This window comes from Oscarella lobularis, chromosome 3 (assembly GCF_947507565.1).
Source record: "Oscarella lobularis chromosome 3, ooOscLobu1.1, whole genome shotgun sequence".
Taxonomy (NCBI): Eukaryota; Metazoa; Porifera; class Homoscleromorpha; order Homosclerophorida; family Oscarellidae; genus Oscarella; species Oscarella lobularis.
In genome coordinates, this window is record NC_089177.1 from 3,030,585 (window position 1) to 3,047,793 (window position 17,209).

The following is a 17,209-nucleotide window of genomic DNA, read 5'->3' on the forward strand; positions in this document are numbered from 1 at the left end:
ATCAATGGCAGTCTACAGATAAGTCGAAATTTCGAAGACGTCTGCTGCGTAGAAGCTTCAATACGAGGTAAGATTAAAGTTGTGGTGTCAAGTTCCCTTTGGCTATTTTAGATATCATACAAGATAAGGATCCTTGGCTCGCCTCCTTGGCTCGTCTCCAAGCGCATCCACCTACTGCGTTTGTCATGCATTCTGTGAAAGTAGCTCCTCTGTTGGCTCTTCTAGCCTTTTTTCTACCTGAATCGTCTTCGTTTTTTTGGCGTCGACGCCGTTGTTCTGCTGTGAATTGCGCCGTCAACAATTGGCAAAGCTGGTTGTCCTGCAACTGCATTTCCCAAACCAAGGTTCGATATCGCAGTAAATATCGAACCGAAAGTTGCGGCGGCGGTTGCACCTTCGGCCTCAGAGATCAAACTTCCTGCTGCTGCTCTACGAAGTGAGAAATACCTTAATTTCGATTTACAGTATATTGTTTTTTTTTCTAGCTGCTTGTTGAATACGTGGAGTTCGTGGGGAGGTTGCAATTCGACGTGCGGTTCGGGAAATCGCTTTCGCTATCGTAGCGTCGTTCGAAGTTCGTCTTGCGGCGGGTCGTCGTGTTCCTCCGTTCGCGTTGAATTGACGTGGTGCAACAACCGCTGTTGCCCTGTAAATTGTCGAGTGTCGTCGTGGAGTTCCTGGACGGCAGAATGTCCGTGTGAAACCGTCGCCGTTCAGTATCGCAATCGCACCGTTCTCGACCGAACCGCCTGCGGCGGAGCGTCTTGTCCCAGTCTGCAAGAGCGCCGTTATGTCGACTGCGGTTGTTGCACGAGAAACTGCACGTGGACGTGGAGCTCGTGGAGTTCGTGTTCTCGAACGTGCGGACGCGGTTTTCAGACGAGGAAGACCGTCGAAGCGAGAGCTGCCAACTGCAGTGGTTTGCCGTGTCCGTTTCTCGTTCAGTCTCAAAATTGTTCGCAATACAATAGAAGAGATTGCCAGGTACGGCAAATAAATTTTACAATTCGATTATGTTCTCTTTCAATTATTTAATTTAGGTAAATGAATGGTCGTCGTACGGTCGTTGCTATCCAACGAGCGGTCGCTGTGGCAACGGAACAAAAACTCGATATCGGTCAATACGGACGTTGCCTTTGTGCAATGGTTCGGCCTGCCCAGAAAAACGTCAGCTTGACTCGTGTTGGGCGGGATGCTGTTCTGTGAATTGCACCGTAAGCAGTTGGTCTAGCTGGGGCCCATGTTCAACGGACTGCGGATCTGGATTGAAGTAATTGAGTCAAATGTAGGATGTATAACCTTCTCTCCTTTAGGTACCAGACTCGACACGTTGTTGTATCCGATAGCTGCGGAGGATCTTCGTGTCCGGCTCTTCAACGGTCAACGTCTTGCAAGGAGCTTAATCCGAGAACGTGCAATCTCACCGACTGGTCGCCTTGGTCGGTTTGCAGCAATCAATGCGGAAAAGGTCAAATTATGCGAACGCGGTCGGTGGTTGCACCCGCTTTTTGCGGCGGGACGTGTCCAAAATTGACCGAGACGGCGAACTGCACATCGTACGCGGCGAGCCAGAACTGCACGGTTGGTCAAATTTGTATACAATGCATAATATAATCTAAGGTCAATTTTAGGTAAGCGAGTGGAAACAATGGGCACCCTGTTCAGAAGGGTGCGCCGTGGGCTCGTCACATCGTCAACGAACAATATTACAAAATCAATACTGTCGCGGAGCAGCTTGTCCTCCGTTAGTGGTACGTGTACTCTTTCTTCTGTAGAATTGGATAGGATCCCCCTTTAGGAATCGAAACCGTGCGGCTTGGCGAACGGCGGCTGTCAGCACAATTGCGTCGATGCCGGTATTTGCTCGTGCAATAGCGGCTACGTGTTGGACAAAGATGGGCGATCGTGCCGCCCTCGGGATTGTCGTCTGCCGTCGGTGACCTATTGCCCAAACGGCACAACCAACGGCACCTCATGCGTCTTTGCGACATTTCTGTGCAATAACGGCACGACTTACGGGAAAACGTGCATCGCTCGATGCCCAAGTGGGTACACGTTGCAAAACGGTCCTAGTGAGATTATGTGCCAATCGTTCGGCGCGTGGACGGCGTACCAGACGAGCTTTTGTTCGCGAATTAACAGGCTTCCGAGCACGGTACGATGATGGCAAAAAAATTGCTCAACTAATGCTGTCGTTTAGATTCTTCTTTCCAATGACAGCGTAAACGAAAATGTCGAAATTGAATCGGTGGTCGGAACGTTTACCACGTTGGATCCGAATCCTTTTGACGCCGAAGCTCATAGATACCGGTTGATCAACAACGCCAGCGGACGGTTCGGAATAAACGGGAGCTCTTTGGTAATCAACTTTAGTCCCAACTACGAAACGCAACCGAACAGGTAAAACACGACCTCATACTAATATTCGTGACTGCTAGAAGTTTTTTTAGTTACGAGATCATTGTTCGTACGACTGATAGCAAGGGTCTTTATTTGGACAGAGCGTTTAGTATTCGAGTGCTGGACGTAAACGAAGCTCCGTCCTCTGTCAAGGTACTGGACTGTCCAGTGGTTACAGTGTAGTATGTTTGCTTCTTCAGTTGTCCAACTCTTACGTGGACGAGAACAGCGCCGAAGAAACGACTATCGGTTGGTTGAGAACAACAGATCAGGACAGTGGTCAAAATCACACGTACACTCTTCAAACCAATCCGGACGGCCTCTTTGGTATAAGCGGTAGGAACGCCTTACGTGTGGCAGTGTCCAATAGGCGCTGCTTGGCCGAAGGCGGCGCACAATGTCTGCTGAATTATGAAGCGAGGAGCAGTTACGTGATACAAGTGCGTAGCGAAGATTCCGGATCTCCATCGCTATACAGAGACGAGTCTTTTGTGATTCGCTTGCGAGACGTCAACGATCAGCCAAGAAACATTGAACTGTCGGGCGACTACACGATGAACGAGGACGCTACCGTCGGCACGGTGATAGGCAACTTTTCGGCTTTTGACGAAGACGTGAACCAAACGTTGACGTGCACACTTCGAAACGACGCAAACGGGAGGTTTGCAATTGAATTCGGTTTCAAATTAGTGAGAAAGACGGCGAGCGACATCGACTACGAACAGCAAGTGAACCACACCATTCAAGTAAGATGAAACTTAAATTTTACGAGTTTAATTAATTAATTATGTGTAGGTTCGATGTCGCGATAATGGAATTCCGTCAATGTTTCTCGACGGCCAATACACGATTCAAATTGCCGACGTTAATGAGGCCCCCACTCATATTGGGCTCACGTCATATAGCGTGAAAGAAAATCTCGCCGTAAGCTCCTTAGTCGGAGCAATCACATCTGTCGATCCCGACAATGAAGTCAAATGGAAGCAAGAAGTGGAGTACCGCCTGGATGATAACGGCGGCAACGTTCCTTTCGCCGTAAACGGATCGGATCTAATTACGACGAAAAAACTGAATTACGAAATGAAATCGCGCTACGTCTTCAACGTGACGGCGACGGACACCGGAACGCCGCCGTCGAGCGCGACGGTGAGAATCGCAATAAGCGTGGAGGACGTGAATGACAGTCCCACTCGCACACGCCTGGTAAGCAATGGAGTAGAGGAAAACTCTCCCGGAGCCGTTGTGGGTGCACTCGTCGCTGACGACGAAGATAAAGGACAAAATCACACGTTTGAAATCGTGCCATCCGGTGCAGGTGAGTGGTGGGTGAAAAACGAATGCATTCCATAAGTAAGTTTTGGCGTTTAGCAATATTTTTTGTTTCTGGCAATCGTTTGATGGTGTACACCGACGTCAATCTTGATTTCGAGAGCGAGCGTTTCTATACGGTTTCTATACGTACTATCGATAGCGGCAGTCCGCCTCTGAGCTGCATTGTGAGTATCGCGTAGTTATAAGGTACCAAGTGAGCTAACTAACGCTTTCTATAGAACGATGTGCTCGTTCGAGTGTTGGACGCAAACGATCGTCCGACGGGAATCGACGTCGACAGCAGGGACGAAATTGACGAGAACAGTCCGGCAGGCACTCCTGTGGCAAATGTTACGATTATCGACCAAGACGTCAATCAAACGCACGTTTGCTTCTTGCTTAACGGATCAGAGTATTTCACCACAGTTAATCGAGGGTCATCATCTTCAGAAATCGTAGTCGCCGACGGAGCAGATATTAACTACGAGAAAGTTTCCTCTATTCCAGTGCTGATGCGCTGCTCAGACAACGGTCGACCTCCGCTGAGTGTTGACCATGATGAATTCGTTGTGCGAGTGGTGGACGTCAACGAACGGACAAAGGATATTCTTTTGACAGGATCGCTTGAAATTCGCGAAGACACGCCGGTTGGCACGTTGATAGGCAATCTGACGGCGGTTGACGAAGATCGGGGACAGAAGCATGAATTCAGTCTGAGTGGACCGTTAGCGGGTGCATTTGAAGTGAGACCTGCGGAGCGAATAATCTTTTTTAATTAATTGGTGAAATTATTTAGATTCTTCGCAACAGAGAGCTGTTTCTCGTCAGACCCATTCAAGAGTATTTTGGGAGACTGAAAAACGATCTGATTATACACTTGATCGTCGTCGTCTTTGACGACGGTCTTCCGTCGTTGGGATTCAGCCAAAGGTTTGCGTTCACCGTGACGGACGTCAACGATGCGCCGGTGAACGTTACAGTTCGCGAGGGCACGGAAGTGTACGAAAACGCGACTGCCGGATATCGAATCGGCACTCTCAACTGCTTCAATTCAGACGACGACAGCCCAGTATCGTATGAGCTGCTCTCCGTTGATGGCGTGCCCAATTCAAAGGAATTCTATTTGGTAAACGTATCCGAAACTTTTTACTTGTATCTGAATAGGAGTCTCGATTATGACGATGAATCGTCGTTCATCTTGGAGATTCTCGCCGGCAATAGTGGCAGTCCGCCGGCGTCTGCCATTTCGTTCGTTGAAATTGACGTACGACGAGTGGACCCCTGCGCGCTGGGCACTGCCGAATGTCATCCGAATGGAACGTGTTTCAGAGTCAATCAGACGGCGGCTCGATGCGAATGTAACGAAGGATTCAAAGGCGACGGCGTCTTACACTGCGACGGAATTGACCATTGTCGCGATACGACGATTGATGTGGCGTCAATGGACGTTAACTCCTCGAAACCGACACTCTGTAATAACGGGACGTGCGTTGATAACGTCGGAAGCTATAGCTGCAAGTGCCCCGCAGGCTATTCGCTTCCCGACTGCAGTCGGGAAGTGGACGAGTGCGCGTCGAATCCGTGCGGTACGAACGGTGTTTGCACGGACTCGCTGAACAGCTTTACCTGCAGATGTAAAGAGGGCTACGGAGGACTCGACTGCAGAGAAAACATCGACGATTGCAGGTCGTCACCCTGCGGTCTCGCCGGCACTTGCTACGACGGAATCGGCACTTTTTTCTGTAGTTGCCCGTCTGGCTACACGGGCGACGTGTGCTCATTTCCGCGGGACGTTTGCAGAGGAAAGTGCGCGGAGAGCACCTGCGTGCCAAAAGCTATTGATGCGGCTACTATCGTTGTCGCGACCGACGGCCAACCGGGAACTGCCCTTTCAAGCGGATTCAACGGCGACAATAACAATCAAAAGTACGTATGCGTTTCGAGCCAGTACGTCGTCGAGTTGCCGTTCTCCGCTGAATTGAATGCTAGCGGAGTTGATTTTCAACATCGGCTCGAACGCTATCTGAGAGCCGATCTCTACGTCTCTGTTCCGGATCCCGACGACGGTAACGCTACTATCTCGTCTCGCATTTCTGCCACGTATATAGTTGACTCGGCGACACTTGCCAGTGGCGGAACGTCGCTTCGACTCGTTGTCTTGGTAAACAACGAACCAGTCAAAGTCACCACGGCTTTAGCTGGACTATATGACGAATGCATAAGTGAGTCTTCAATGGAGGCGACGTTTGGAAAGGCTGCTAAAATGACGTGCCAGCGAGTCAGTGCTTTGATGGCCAAGTCGATTTCGTCGATTTCGTCGAGTCAAGGCACTTCAAACGGAAAGAGGAGCGTTACCGTTGGTTTGATCTGTGCCGTCGGAGTTTCCGTTGCTGTGAACATCTTGATCATTGGGTTGGCGGTGGTGTTCGTTAGGAAAAAACTGAAAGGTAATCAGTCTACCGACGCCAATCAAGAAGGTGTATCTTTCGCCAATCCTGTATACGCTCCAGACGAGCATTTCAAATAGTTTTCAGTGCCAAATGCGTTTATGCACAGCACGGGGCCAGTTGATGTATTTCCTAAATTCTGTATGAGGGTTTGTGATGTAGAAACTGTCATTTCTTTCTCTGTATCTAGGATCTTCAAAAGCGGTAACTGACGCTCTATTTTTTTGTTTCTTAGAAAATACGAATTTGACCATCTATGCGTCACGGCTCGTGACTCCACAAGGTTAGCGTGCGCGAACCCGAATTTGGCGACACGCGTTTTCGCGTTTTCTGCCGCGTTTTCGGCGCTTTGCGGCGCTTGCAGCCTTTTTGGGTGGAACTATGAAGCTCGCCGAAGACAACGTTGATCTTCTGCTTGGACAATAGAAGGCGAGAACGGCGCGACAAACGTCGAATGGCATACGAAGCGTTCGTGCACGGAAACGATATTATGCCGAGCTCGCGCGCGACGTCTTGATCAAAAGCCCCAAAGAGTTGGAACAGTTTTGGGGCCCCGCTTCCAAGTTTCAAGCCCCTTTTTAACCAAGGCAGGCCGATCTGCTTCTGCGAAGTGTTTAGGATAGTGTTTATCTATCTTTTGAGGCTACTATTCGCAGTTGAGCGTTATTCAAGCTATAGCTTACGGTTTTTGGTCAGTTTGGCTCATCTCTTCAATTTTCATTTTTTCTTTGTAGTGGAGTGTAGTGGAGATGTGTTGGCGTTCCAATGGCACGACACAGGGCTCCAACTCATGTTTTTTCTGAAGAAGAAGAAGAAGGAGACGAAGAGGTTGACCGTGGTCCCAACGTCCTCAGCAGGACGGGGGTCCATCTACCGGATCCGGTGATTTGTATCTTAATTATAAGATGCGATCACCTAAACTGCTTGTATGCCTCCGGTGGTATGAGGCAATAACGTCTAAACTGCCACCGACTCCTGGGCAGGCTTACATCAACTGCTGAAGCGGTTGTGCGGCCCCGAGCAGAAAAACTGCCCAATTTTCATGGCGTGCGCCTTTTGAGGCTATCATCCTTATTGGTAGTCTCTTTGGGAGAAGGACGCCTACAGCAAAAAGGGCCTGTATGCAGCACTGCAGGCACGCATTTGTGGTGGGAGACGGCTGACTGGTGTTGCCATCACAAGTAGGTATTGCGTAGGCAGCTCTTTCTCTTACTAATCCGTTTTCTTTGTAGAGAAGTGTTCAGGGGGTCCTGGGCATGACCTCCACAACAAAAACTGCATCCATGGGGTCCTGAGCAAGACCCTGACAAAAACTGCTCTTCCGGGGTCCTGGGCAAGACCCCGCTAACAAAAACTGCCCGTGCAAGAAGAGGGGGAAGTCTGTTCGTTTTTTCATTTTATTGAAATAAAATGTCTGTACCCTGTCCTTTTCTCCATGGCGGCAGCAGCGCACGCGGGGTGCACCACCCCGCCGGCGCCCTAAACTAACCTAACTACTGTCTGCCTATCTAGCGCGTCTACGGAGCAAGGCGTGCAGATCATGTTATGCGCCTACCTCTAAGACTACAAAAAAAAAAGTTCTTCTTTCAGTTGCAATGTCATCTTTGCTTGAGCTGCCGGTGGAATTTTCTTTTTTTGAATGGGCGATGACGAAGGTCTCTTTAGCCTCTTTAGTTGAGCAACCGAGGGAGCCCTGCGCGTTCAAAAGGAGCCAACAGGCGCAGTTGCAGGAGATTTTACCTCTGTAGAGCTCTGAAGTGCCAAACTGTATCGCTGTCTTTCTCTTTTCGTAGCCGTTCGTTTAGCAACGGGCCCTGAGACGTGCTCGAAAGCAGGCTCCCTTCTACTAAAGTGAAATGCATGCGCAAGGCACGGTTGCAGGGGCTCTTATCTCTGACCGATCCGTAGCTGGAAACTGCGGCTAGCTGCGCTGCATTCGCTAAAGTGCGTTAGCGATATTAACCCTAAAAAATTATAGCGAAAATTAAATAAGGCCACACAATCCCTCAACATTTTAATGTTTGGGAAACGGTACAAAATCAAAAGACAAACCAAAATAGGGTTCGTGAAGATGCAGGAGCCAGTACTCGTCATTGTACCAATAGTAAAACTTGTCCTGCACTAGAACATATTCAAGGATATCGACCAAGTGCTTAAAATAATTCCCAATCGACTGATGAGGCTGAAAATAAGAATAGAACGCCATCATACTCTTAGCAAGAGTCTGATTTCCCTGGGGGCCAAATATCTCCGAAGTATTACCAAGCGGAATAGGCGGACGGCTAAACAGGGTCAACCTCGTATGATTAACAGCAACAGAACCATTAAAAACGGCCCCACAGCTCGCTAAATGATCGAAAGCTCGCAGAACAAAGCTCGAGCAATCCCACGGTTCAATATAGATCGTACTAAGCGACGGATCCTGCGCAACTCGAAACGTGATATAATAGACAGCCGAGTCGTTATCGCGATGCAGCCACTCGATAAACTTATTAAAATCCGAGCCGCTGATATTGCCTATTAGGACCAGCGATCCGTTCTCGGACCAGTGCCGATCGTCGATGCCATCGTAGAAACACGTGGCGCCCTCGTTGCACCAAACCGGATAAGGAGTCCCCGGTACGACGTGGGGAAAGGTGCAGTTGAACAGCTCAAAGAGCTCATACCATTCGAGCGTGTAATTCAAACCGGTCGCACGACTTCGAAATCCAATGGCGTCGTGGAAAATTTTCTACAGTAAGTTGCGATTTTTTTTTTGGTTTCGAGATGTGCGTCTTTTTTTTTTCTTACGAAATTCGCGAGGAGGTCTCCCGTTATGAACTCCCAAACTGGCGCCTGAAGGCTGTAGATGTCGAACGTGTCGTTGTCGGCAGCGACGACCGTTTTTCCCGTTGGATCTCCTGTCGGACAGAAGGGAAAGAGGGCCCGATCGCAGTACGGGTTCGATGGCGGTCGTTTAGGCAGAAATTGGTACGGAATGGGATACTGAGTGCCGCCGACGGGCGACAGACTCGTCGCGACGAATAGAAACGCGAAGAACATCGTGGTTTACTTGTTGCACATGCGCGGATTCGATAAACACACGATTTAATTATTGGAGCGTGGCTTGAATTTACCTCAAGAGACATTCTTTAGGCCTATAATGATGGCGTTTGCGTTCATGTGCGTTCCAAACGAGAAGCACGTTCCTCCCCCTCCCAAAACGATAAGTAGTGGTTGCTCAGACCAAACGACTTCACTAGCGTGCTTTTGAAGCATGATTGGTAGTTCAGGACTGCAATGCTGAGAAGATCCCTTTACACGCCAAATTTTTGCCTACTAGAGTAATAGGATTTACTGGCAGTGATAGCTGCTTCACAGCCATTGACTGAAGATTGATCAGAGTGAGGCCAGGTGTAGTCGAGCCTCCAAGTGAAACGCCTCCAACCAAAATGAGATTATTTTTCACTACGTGACTAGTATGAGAATATCTAAAGAAAGACTGCAAAATCATATCGCCCCATCAATGGTATGTCATTACACTGGAATGACGTTGGGCGTCAAAGGCAATTTTTCACATGTGACTTCGATCCTTTTCGTTTTCATGAACTAAAGAAGCAATCAGTTTGTGTCAGAATATCCCCAAGTTTACGACGAACCTTTTCAAGACAGAGGAGGTGAACGGTTCCAACAATTTCCTCATCTTCCGTCATGCCACCTGATATAATCAGCTTCTTTCCCCAGACAGCACCGCTGTGTGAATGAAGCAAGCCAGGCAATTCACCAACCAAACTAGCCTGTAAAGAAAATCAGCAAAGAAAAACGCTACAGCGACTGCTTTTGATTACCTTTGTAAGTACACGAGATTTAACGTTCAAAGCAAACAAATCGTCAAGCAGCTGGCTACCAACGGTGCAACCACCGTAAACAAACACCCATTCTCCATCTAAGTCAAAGAAATACTCCCAGTAGTTAAAAAGTATAACTCTTATTGGACCCTATTATATATCTCACCTCCATCATCATCAAGTATAGCATCTGTCGAATGCCTCCAACGAGGTACCATGCAATCACCGGTTGTCTCTATTTCTATCCAGTCAACAACTGCCGCTTCGTTCTCACCTACGCTCACTTTCAAACGATAAAATTTGCTAGATGGCTTTGTCGGTGAACTTCGACCGCCAGTTAGGAGGAAATCTCCGCAACTCAAAGGTACCAGACAATGACAGATCAGCGAGTTTGGAGGTGAGCCCGTAGAGCGGCATTCAACGGCTTTTACCACTTTGGAGTCTGCGTCGATCCGAATGAACTGAACATCTGCCATTCTTTGATGCTTTCCTTCGTTCCATCCAAAACCTCCGTGCGCTAGAATAAAATCTCCGGTCGTCGAAAGAGCGGTTGCATGTCCAAATCTAAATGATGAAATAATTCGCAATACAATGACAAGAAGGTCAGATGTACCTCCTTAGTGACGGCACGCTGACTGTATGCGTCATTTTCTCGAAGTCGTCCCAACTTTCGCGTTGGCTCAATTTCGAGCGTTTGCTTCTTAGCATTTGACGACACAGCTCAATCGACGTGTGCTTTGCGGATAGAATGAGGACGTAGTGGTTGCATTTCAAATGCCATTCTTCGAACTCGTCAAAAATCTCCATTTGACACACGCGTCGTCTCTCCTCCAGCGTAAGACAATTGGAGAAGAACTCGTTCATGTCAATAGCTTCAGACATTTGCCAACCCTGAAAATCAAAAGTGAGGAAAGAGGACGGCGGCGGCGTCGACGCAGAAACGAACCAAAGACGTGTATCGCTTCTTTTGCTCTTCCTTAGATGGATACAACGCGATAGACTGTAGAGGAGAACCAAGACGAGAAAAATGCCTCGTCCTGAATTTAAAAAAAAATTATTATGCGGAACTGGCCCCTGAAGACGGCTACTTACATGACTCTTCCAAATCCATCAGACGGATGTATCTAAACACATAAAGGCAATAGGATACAGGATTTGATTTTCAAGTTGTATACCTGCTCATACGTAGCAAAGACGGCGTCCCGAAACGATTTAGACGCCCACTGAATAACAGCTGATGATCTAGTAGCAAACAAGTGGCGCTGTTGACCTCTACAAAGACAAGCACAGCCTCCCCTTGATAGGTACCTTTCTGGAGGAAGATATGTCAAGACGACCTCAGACAGTAGCAATGTCGGTGCATCCCAACAAAGACCGTTTGCCAAGAGAGCTGACTCGACGTCTTCAATTTTGTTGAGATCGGCAGCAATAAGTTTATATGTATCAGACACAATCCCTAAGCGTTGCTAAAAATTATAGCAAGATTCCATTACGATACAGTACCTCTCCCAGTAGTAGTCAAACAAAAATTTCCAATTTTCTCCTTCAGAATGTCTGACTTTGAAATCAGCGCCGTCTTTCGTTCGACGACACCAGGCAAATCAATCTTGACGTGATGCTCGTATCAACAGCAGAAGTAGTACAGAAGAACATACCTCATAGAACACTGTCTTCGACATCATCTCTTTGTGAGCGTCCTGTAAGCAGAAGAAGGCGGTGTCGAAACCAGCACCTAGAGAAATAATCTACACAAGAAAAAAACAATCAATAACGTAAAAAAAAGACGGTGAGACTGCACCTGTAGCTTTTCTTCTGCAGAAGACCTGAAGTCGAGAAACGCGGCCAGTGCGTAAGAATTTACTGCTTTCATTCGTATATAGTATCCTCTAGTAACAATGATAACGCTGCAACAGTTTTCTACTCAGCGACTCAACCTGTTGATGAGCGGAGCTCTTCGACTAGGTTTGGCGACGAAATGCTTGAGATAGGGATCTTTCCAATAGCCGCGATCCACGGCAGACAATTTGCTAACGACGCTGCTGTCGTTCGTTGCCTCGACCTAAAGCAATATGAGAGCAAACGCGAATAGGATAGCAGAAAACGTACAGCCATTACGATACTTCTACAGCACGTGATCTATTTATTGTATTGGTAACTCAAACCTTATATGCACAGCTCTGATGCACAGTAGAGAGCCTACACACAAAAAGAAACAAACCAACTCTATCTACTTCTTGCTGAAGCTAAATCCAGCGAGCTTGTCACTTGCAGCCGCTTTTGTGCTCTCAGAAAAAAACGACAGGGTCTTCTGACCGCTTGGTTTCGCGTTTTCGCTGCCAAGCTTTCGCTTCGTTCCTCTCTTTTGTTTCTCATCTTGACTAATTTCTTTGCCCTTTTCTATCCATCGTTGCCTCTCTTCGTCATCCAGAGCCAAAAAATCGCCGCGAATTTTTGAAAAAAAGTCCTCTTCGGACGTTGCGGCGGAAAACTTCTCTTCCAACGTTTCCTTATTCTCCTCGACCCAAGCCTTCATAGCAAATCTTTCCTCTCTAGAAGAAATCCATTTTATCGTGTTGCTGAAGAATTTTAGTACAGTAGCAGTCTCACCTTTTCTTTTTCGATTCTCTCTTACGTGGCTTTTTCTCCGCTTCCGATTTCTTTTCCTGTAAATGCGACTTCTTCGTCTTCTTATCCAAATCTGCGGCGAGCTCCTCAATATTTCCTAATACGCTGGCTCCGCCAGAAACTGATCCAGACTGCGACATCTTCAAACAAACGCCGTCAGAACGCCCCCGACGCAATTTTTTCAATTACCTTAAATGGATTTGATTTCGGAGCTGGGACCTTTGATTCGACTATCGGCTTTGTCGTCTTCGTTATAGCGACATCGTCATCGCCGTCGGACGCCGCATCGAGCTCTATTCTTTTCTCGTCTACTAGATCGTCGCTGTACTCGTTTTCTTCCTCCTCTTCCTCTTTTTTCCTTTTTTCGTGCTGACGCTGGAGCTGGATCTGCTGAAAAGATCCCACTTCTAATTCCTTTTCTACAATTTTCACGAGGAAAAAAAAAGAATATCAGTATAAAGGACTTTTAATAGACAGTGATTGCCAACTTTGAGCCGATTTCCTTAGAGGTGGTCGATATGGTTCCTCCTCTTCCATTTCTTCATCGTCGTCGTCGTCGTCGTCGCTTTCACCCCGTTCCATAGCCATTTCGTTCAGTTTCTCGGCAAGGGTGATTCGCTTCATTCGCGACGCGTACGTGATAGCCATGGCAATCTGCTCAGAGAAATAACAGCTACAAATTAGATTCTTTTTAATTAATGCTCACCGCTTGTTCATTTGGCAACATCGTACCAATGTCAAACGCTCGGCAATCTCGATCCGCTTTACACGCAAGCTAAAACACAAAAAACGTCTGTCAAATTTCATCACGCAAATTATTCTGAGGTAACGCACTGCAAACATTTTGATCAGAGTCGACGTCAATCGTTTATCTTCGTCATCAGTAGCAAAGAGCTTCAGCCGCAACGAATCTCCCTAGAGAAACAGAGTTAAAGATTTAAAATTAAATTCAATTTTTTATCATTTACTTCAAGTTGCGACTTTTCGGTTCCCATTTCGCACAGAGGCATGACGATCGGTACCGTCGTCAAAACGGGTCGCGGCAACGTCGTCGGATACGTGGATCCTTTACACAAAACGCAACGAATGTCCATGTTCGCTTCGGAAACGCCGACCATCCAATAATGATCCGACAAGCCTTTTAGCTAAAATATAGAAATAAATAAATAAATAAATATTACGAAGATGGCGTACGTGATTTCTCATGTTGGACAACGGTTGCCACGACCATCCCGACGCTTCGTCGAGTACGCGTAGAATTCCCTTTGAATCGTAACTGAGAGGCCTTCCTTCCACAGTGAAACTAACCAGATTCAATTGTTAGAATACGACGCACCGCGTCTCGAGCGTAGTTTCATCCCTACCCCAGCCACGACAGCGTCGCTTTGCTCGACAGCGGAAGACGAGTTTCGCGTTTTAGTCTGGTGTTTTTACCGGCGTCAAGTAACCAACAGCCGAGCTTCTGATCGCCAGGCAGACCTATAGACCTATCTTTTTGCACCTCCAAGACGACGCACTATCAGTGTCTTACCTGGTCCTTCGTGGAATGCAACAAGGACCCAAAAGTCGCAAGCAGCGACGGAAACGACGGGACCGGGCAGGCAAACGAGACCCGTCTGCACCCCCGTCAGCGTGAACGTTCGGAGCAGGCGCTTATCGGTGGCGACAGCGAGGCAGCCGTCGCTCAAACCGATGGCCTATGTGCAATACTTCGATTTGAAGAGAGTCACTGAGTTTAAATCCAACGTTACCTCGACGTTTTCGTCGTCCGGCATACTCGTGATCCATTCCCTCTCACTATCCCAGCTTCCAAAATGAACGCACTGGAGCTTACTGTGAAAGGAAGAGAAAAATCTAAAAGTAATAATCATAATAGTCTTTTCTCGCCCGAACCTCGGCGTTTCTCCGTCGGTTTTCGACGCCAAAGCCAGGGCAGTCGACGAAAGCGACGCCATGCTATGGTTCAAGTGATTTGTCAAGTGGATGCCGTGGTGCAGGCTGACGTCGTGGAATTCAACGTCAATCAAGGATATGTCGTCTTCCAACGAAAGCTTCACCGTTCCAATTAAATTGTAAGCCTACGGAAACGTTATTCGTTCGTCAACGGAATTCTTTGCTCTACCATAAACCGTGACGTCAGAATTTCGGGAGTCGATCCAGGTTGAAAAGGCCTTTGCAAATCAGTGGGAGGAGGACAGCGACACGACGGCCTAGTAGGAACAATCGTTGCCTAAATGCAAAGATAATCAGTCACCAATTGAGATGTCCACCAACTCTTCTATACCTCTTTAGTATCGTCTTTTTTGTCGTCTTTAATAGCTTCAAGCAGGGATGCATCAACTAGTAGATAAAAACTATGAGAATCCTAGATCTCGAAAGGGGTCGGAGTCTCGCAGCCCACTGTCTCGCCCTTCGTCGTGCGCCAAAGAAAAATCTTTTCCCTACCTGCCATCGAGTCGTTTCCCTTTCTTTGATCGATGTCGTCCTCGATGTTGTACCCGTCGTCATCGTCGTCGCTGATTTGCTGTTGCACTCTCGTTCTTTTTCTCACCGGGATCAGATCGTCGTCGTCTTCGTCGTCTCCATCGACGCCGTTGTCCACGTCTCGCGCTTCTCTGCTGAGAAACGCCATTCCGGAAGGCTGATCGGCTCCCAACGTGTCATCCTCGTTATCGTCATCGTCAAATATTCCAGAAAGGTCAACGTCCTTTTAATTGAAACGTTAGTTTGTTTAGAGACGTGAGTACAATGCAATTCTACATATGGGCTACCAGAGCATTGTCTTCCGAGCTTCCTGACGACTCTCCCTCCAATACATATTGGCCGACTTTGCCCTGAGATCAAATTTTCTTTTAGGTCGCTTTATTTAATTAAATTTTCGATTTTTCTCACATTCATCATCGCAAAAAGGATCTCTTTTCGCTCCTGATGCCAGCTTAGATTCGTTATCATTGACGCCTCGCTCGCAATCCTAAATGCAAAAAATTCTACCACAATCATAAAAAAAAGTTTTCTAAACTCACGTCTTCAGTAGGGAATGATTGGAAACATTCCAAATGGAAATAACTCCAGCTACAGTGGCACCGGCAATCAAAGTTCCATTGGACAACCACGCTGTGGCACTGATAGTCTAAAGGTATAATCGTATAAGGCTAAATTTGTGCTCAGCAGTTCTTTTTACATGGCACTCCTCGTCAGCACTATCCGACGAGCTGTCGCTTTTGAGAGCAAACGAGAAATTCCAGTCTGACCTCGTGTACAAATGAATTTCGTTTTCGACGGGAATTGCCAAGAGCTGAAATAGAATCAATATATGCTAGGATATGACCAATACTGATTGATCGTCCCACTTTTCCACTCTCTGGCTGCCACGACAAACGGCAGAGACTTTTCGCAGTCCTTCATTTATCAAAAGTAAATGGACAGTGTATCTCGGAGAGTTTCTTTGACTTACGTCAGATCGTTGGATTTTTTCAAAACGCGCAGAGTTCGCACGTTCTTGCATTCGCCGACACTCCAAATGCGCACCGTTCCATCACAACTAGCCGAAGCCTAATAAGCAAAAATAAACAATGGGCTCGCGAATAGACTACTTCATATTCATACCAGAAAGTTTACAAACGGATCAATGGAAATACTCAGAATTGGTGCATCGTGACCAGTGAGCGATTTCACAGATTTCGACGTCAAATCGACGAGTTTAATTTCAAAATCGCTAAAAAATCGATCAATTTTTTGAAAATCAAATTGCAATGTTCCTCTCACGCCGCTCCAGCCACGAGCAGAGAAGCAGACGCATTGACACTGAGACAATAGACAGGCATAGAAAATCGAGTCAAAATTCCCTCGGGTTTTCCCTATTCAATAATTCTCATCAAATTTTAAAAGTGCTTTGTTTTTTAAAACTCGCATCTGGTACGGTGAATGCCGAAACGCTGCAGTCATCGGATGCGACGAAGACCTTGCCATTCTAAAAGGGAGCTCGTAAAGGAGGGGTGCGTTCTTTGGAATTTTGGGGGCCCTACCGCGCACGCAACGGCGTAGATTGGCTCCGATCCGCAACTGAACGATCGATCGTCGTCGTCGAACGTCTTCAGGAGGCGCACGTCACCTTCGGAGCCGCCGGACGCGATCCAGCTGCGAAAAATGGGAAGATATCGGACGAACGAGTCGTTTTCGCTCTCGAACAATCGTTCACCTGCCGTCTTCGCTATGGCAAATACTCGTGAGGCCTTCCGTGTGCATGATTCGCATCTCGGGACGCTCCATGGTCGACTTGATCGATTTCGCGGCTCGAGTTCGCGACTTCGCGCGTTATTAGGAAAAGCCCGTCTAACCCAAATTGCCCGGGGCTCGTCCACCATGTTCGTTCGGCTTGTAGCTGCTGGTTGCGTTACGGCGACTCTCGTTCTTTTCGGTAAGCTAAGACGGCGTCATATCGATGTAATCTGGTCATTTGGTCGCGTTATAGCACCCAGATTCGTACCGAGAATAGCGCAAACGCTGAGAGCGGCTCGCAAGACGTTCTTAGAGGAAGCGAAGGCATTCGAAAGTGAGACGAAAGCACTAAAAAAGCCAGAAACAAGCGGAGAAGGCACT

The 17,209-nt window shown here is 47.5% G+C and overlaps 4 protein-coding genes across 4 annotated transcripts; 1 reads left to right on the forward strand and 3 right to left on the reverse strand.

Annotated features, from left to right (window-relative positions):
* Positions 1-4: 4 nt before the first annotated feature.
* LOC136185250 (protocadherin-like wing polarity protein stan) lies at positions 5-6,329 on the forward strand. The gene is made up of 14 exons (XM_065972340.1): positions 5-67; positions 124-436; positions 486-984; positions 1,041-1,270; positions 1,314-1,581; positions 1,632-1,751; positions 1,799-2,155; positions 2,201-2,400; positions 2,451-2,553; positions 2,601-3,146; positions 3,196-3,715; positions 3,769-3,896; positions 3,951-4,454; positions 4,508-6,329. Exons 2-14 carry the CDS (start codon positions 186-188, stop codon positions 6,236-6,238), a joined length of 5,457 nt encoding a protein of 1,818 aa, XP_065828412.1. The 5' UTR covers positions 5-67; positions 124-185; the 3' UTR covers positions 6,239-6,329.
* Positions 6,330-8,147: 1,818 nt separating this feature from the next.
* Positions 8,148-9,206, reverse strand: LOC136185432 (bis(monoacylglycero)phosphate synthase CLN5-like). The gene is made up of 2 exons (XM_065972563.1): positions 8,949-9,206; positions 8,148-8,889 (listed from the first exon to the last, which is right to left on the reverse strand). The coding sequence occupies exons 1-2, from the start codon at positions 9,198-9,200 to the stop codon at positions 8,173-8,175; spliced, it is 969 nt and encodes a 322-aa protein (XP_065828635.1). The 5' UTR covers positions 9,201-9,206; the 3' UTR covers positions 8,148-8,172.
* A 39-nt stretch (positions 9,207-9,245) lies between these two features.
* Positions 9,246-12,102, reverse strand: LOC136184294 (tRNA wybutosine-synthesizing protein 4-like). The gene is made up of 16 exons (XM_065971166.1): positions 12,092-12,102; positions 11,920-12,044; positions 11,784-11,871; positions 11,641-11,730; positions 11,489-11,591; positions 11,294-11,441; positions 11,161-11,227; positions 11,078-11,109; positions 10,932-11,022; positions 10,599-10,876; positions 10,152-10,549; positions 9,986-10,083; positions 9,797-9,934; positions 9,679-9,746; positions 9,496-9,628; positions 9,246-9,440 (listed from the first exon to the last, which is right to left on the reverse strand). The coding sequence occupies exons 1-16, from the start codon at positions 12,095-12,097 to the stop codon at positions 9,276-9,278; spliced, it is 2,028 nt and encodes a 675-aa protein (XP_065827238.1). The 5' UTR covers positions 12,098-12,102; the 3' UTR covers positions 9,246-9,275.
* Positions 12,103-12,126: 24 nt separating this feature from the next.
* On the reverse strand, positions 12,127-17,027 carry LOC136184295 (WD repeat and HMG-box DNA-binding protein 1-like). The gene is made up of 26 exons (XM_065971167.1): positions 16,809-17,027; positions 16,636-16,747; positions 16,521-16,580; positions 16,376-16,467; positions 16,217-16,325; positions 16,065-16,162; positions 15,961-16,009; positions 15,792-15,905; positions 15,634-15,740; positions 15,503-15,581; positions 15,382-15,444; positions 15,056-15,317; positions 14,895-14,950; positions 14,733-14,840; positions 14,504-14,688; positions 14,362-14,443; positions 14,142-14,307; positions 13,975-14,089; positions 13,805-13,913; positions 13,579-13,755; positions 13,445-13,525; positions 13,317-13,385; positions 13,099-13,264; positions 12,800-13,029; positions 12,593-12,750; positions 12,127-12,534 (listed from the first exon to the last, which is right to left on the reverse strand). The coding sequence occupies exons 1-26, from the start codon at positions 16,877-16,879 to the stop codon at positions 12,213-12,215; spliced, it is 3,240 nt and encodes a 1,079-aa protein (XP_065827239.1). The 5' UTR covers positions 16,880-17,027; the 3' UTR covers positions 12,127-12,212.
* Positions 17,028-17,209: the final 182 nt, after the last annotated feature.

Excerpts from the sequence above, each read along its gene's own strand:
- LOC136185250 (XM_065972340.1), top strand. The coding sequence starts at position 186 with ATGCATTCTGTGAAAGTAGCTCCTCTGTTGGCTCTTCTAGCCTTTTTT. Across the intron at positions 3,147-3,195 it reads AAGTGAACCACACCATTCAA|GTTCGATGTCGCGATAATGG; the intron begins GTAAGATGAAAC and ends AATTATGTGTAG. Across the intron at positions 3,716-3,768 it reads AATCGTGCCATCCGGTGCAG|CAATATTTTTTGTTTCTGGC; the intron begins GTGAGTGGTGGG and ends TTTGGCGTTTAG.
- LOC136185432 (XM_065972563.1), bottom strand. The coding sequence starts at position 9,200 with ATGTTCTTCGCGTTTCTATTCGTCGCGACGAGTCTGTCGCCCGTCGGC. Across the intron at positions 8,890-8,948 it reads GAGACCTCCTCGCGAATTTC|AAAATTTTCCACGACGCCAT; the intron begins GTAAGAAAAAAA and ends AACTTACTGTAG.
- LOC136184294 (XM_065971166.1), bottom strand. Across the intron at positions 11,731-11,783 it reads CTGCAGAAGAAAAGCTACAG|ATTATTTCTCTAGGTGCTGG; the intron begins GTGCAGTCTCAC and ends TTTCTTGTGTAG. Across the intron at positions 10,084-10,151 it reads TATACTTGATGATGATGGAG|ATGGAGAATGGGTGTTTGTT; the intron begins GTGAGATATATA and ends TCTTTGACTTAG.
- LOC136184295 (XM_065971167.1), bottom strand. The coding sequence starts at position 16,879 with ATGGAGCGTCCCGAGATGCGAATCATGCACACGGAAGGCCTCACGAGT. Across the intron at positions 13,526-13,578 it reads CCGAAAAGTCGCAACTTGAA|GGAGATTCGTTGCGGCTGAA; the intron begins GTAAATGATAAA and ends CTGTTTCTCTAG. Across the intron at positions 13,265-13,316 it reads TGTTGCCAAATGAACAAGCG|ATTGCCATGGCTATCACGTA; the intron begins GTGAGCATTAAT and ends TTCTCTGAGCAG.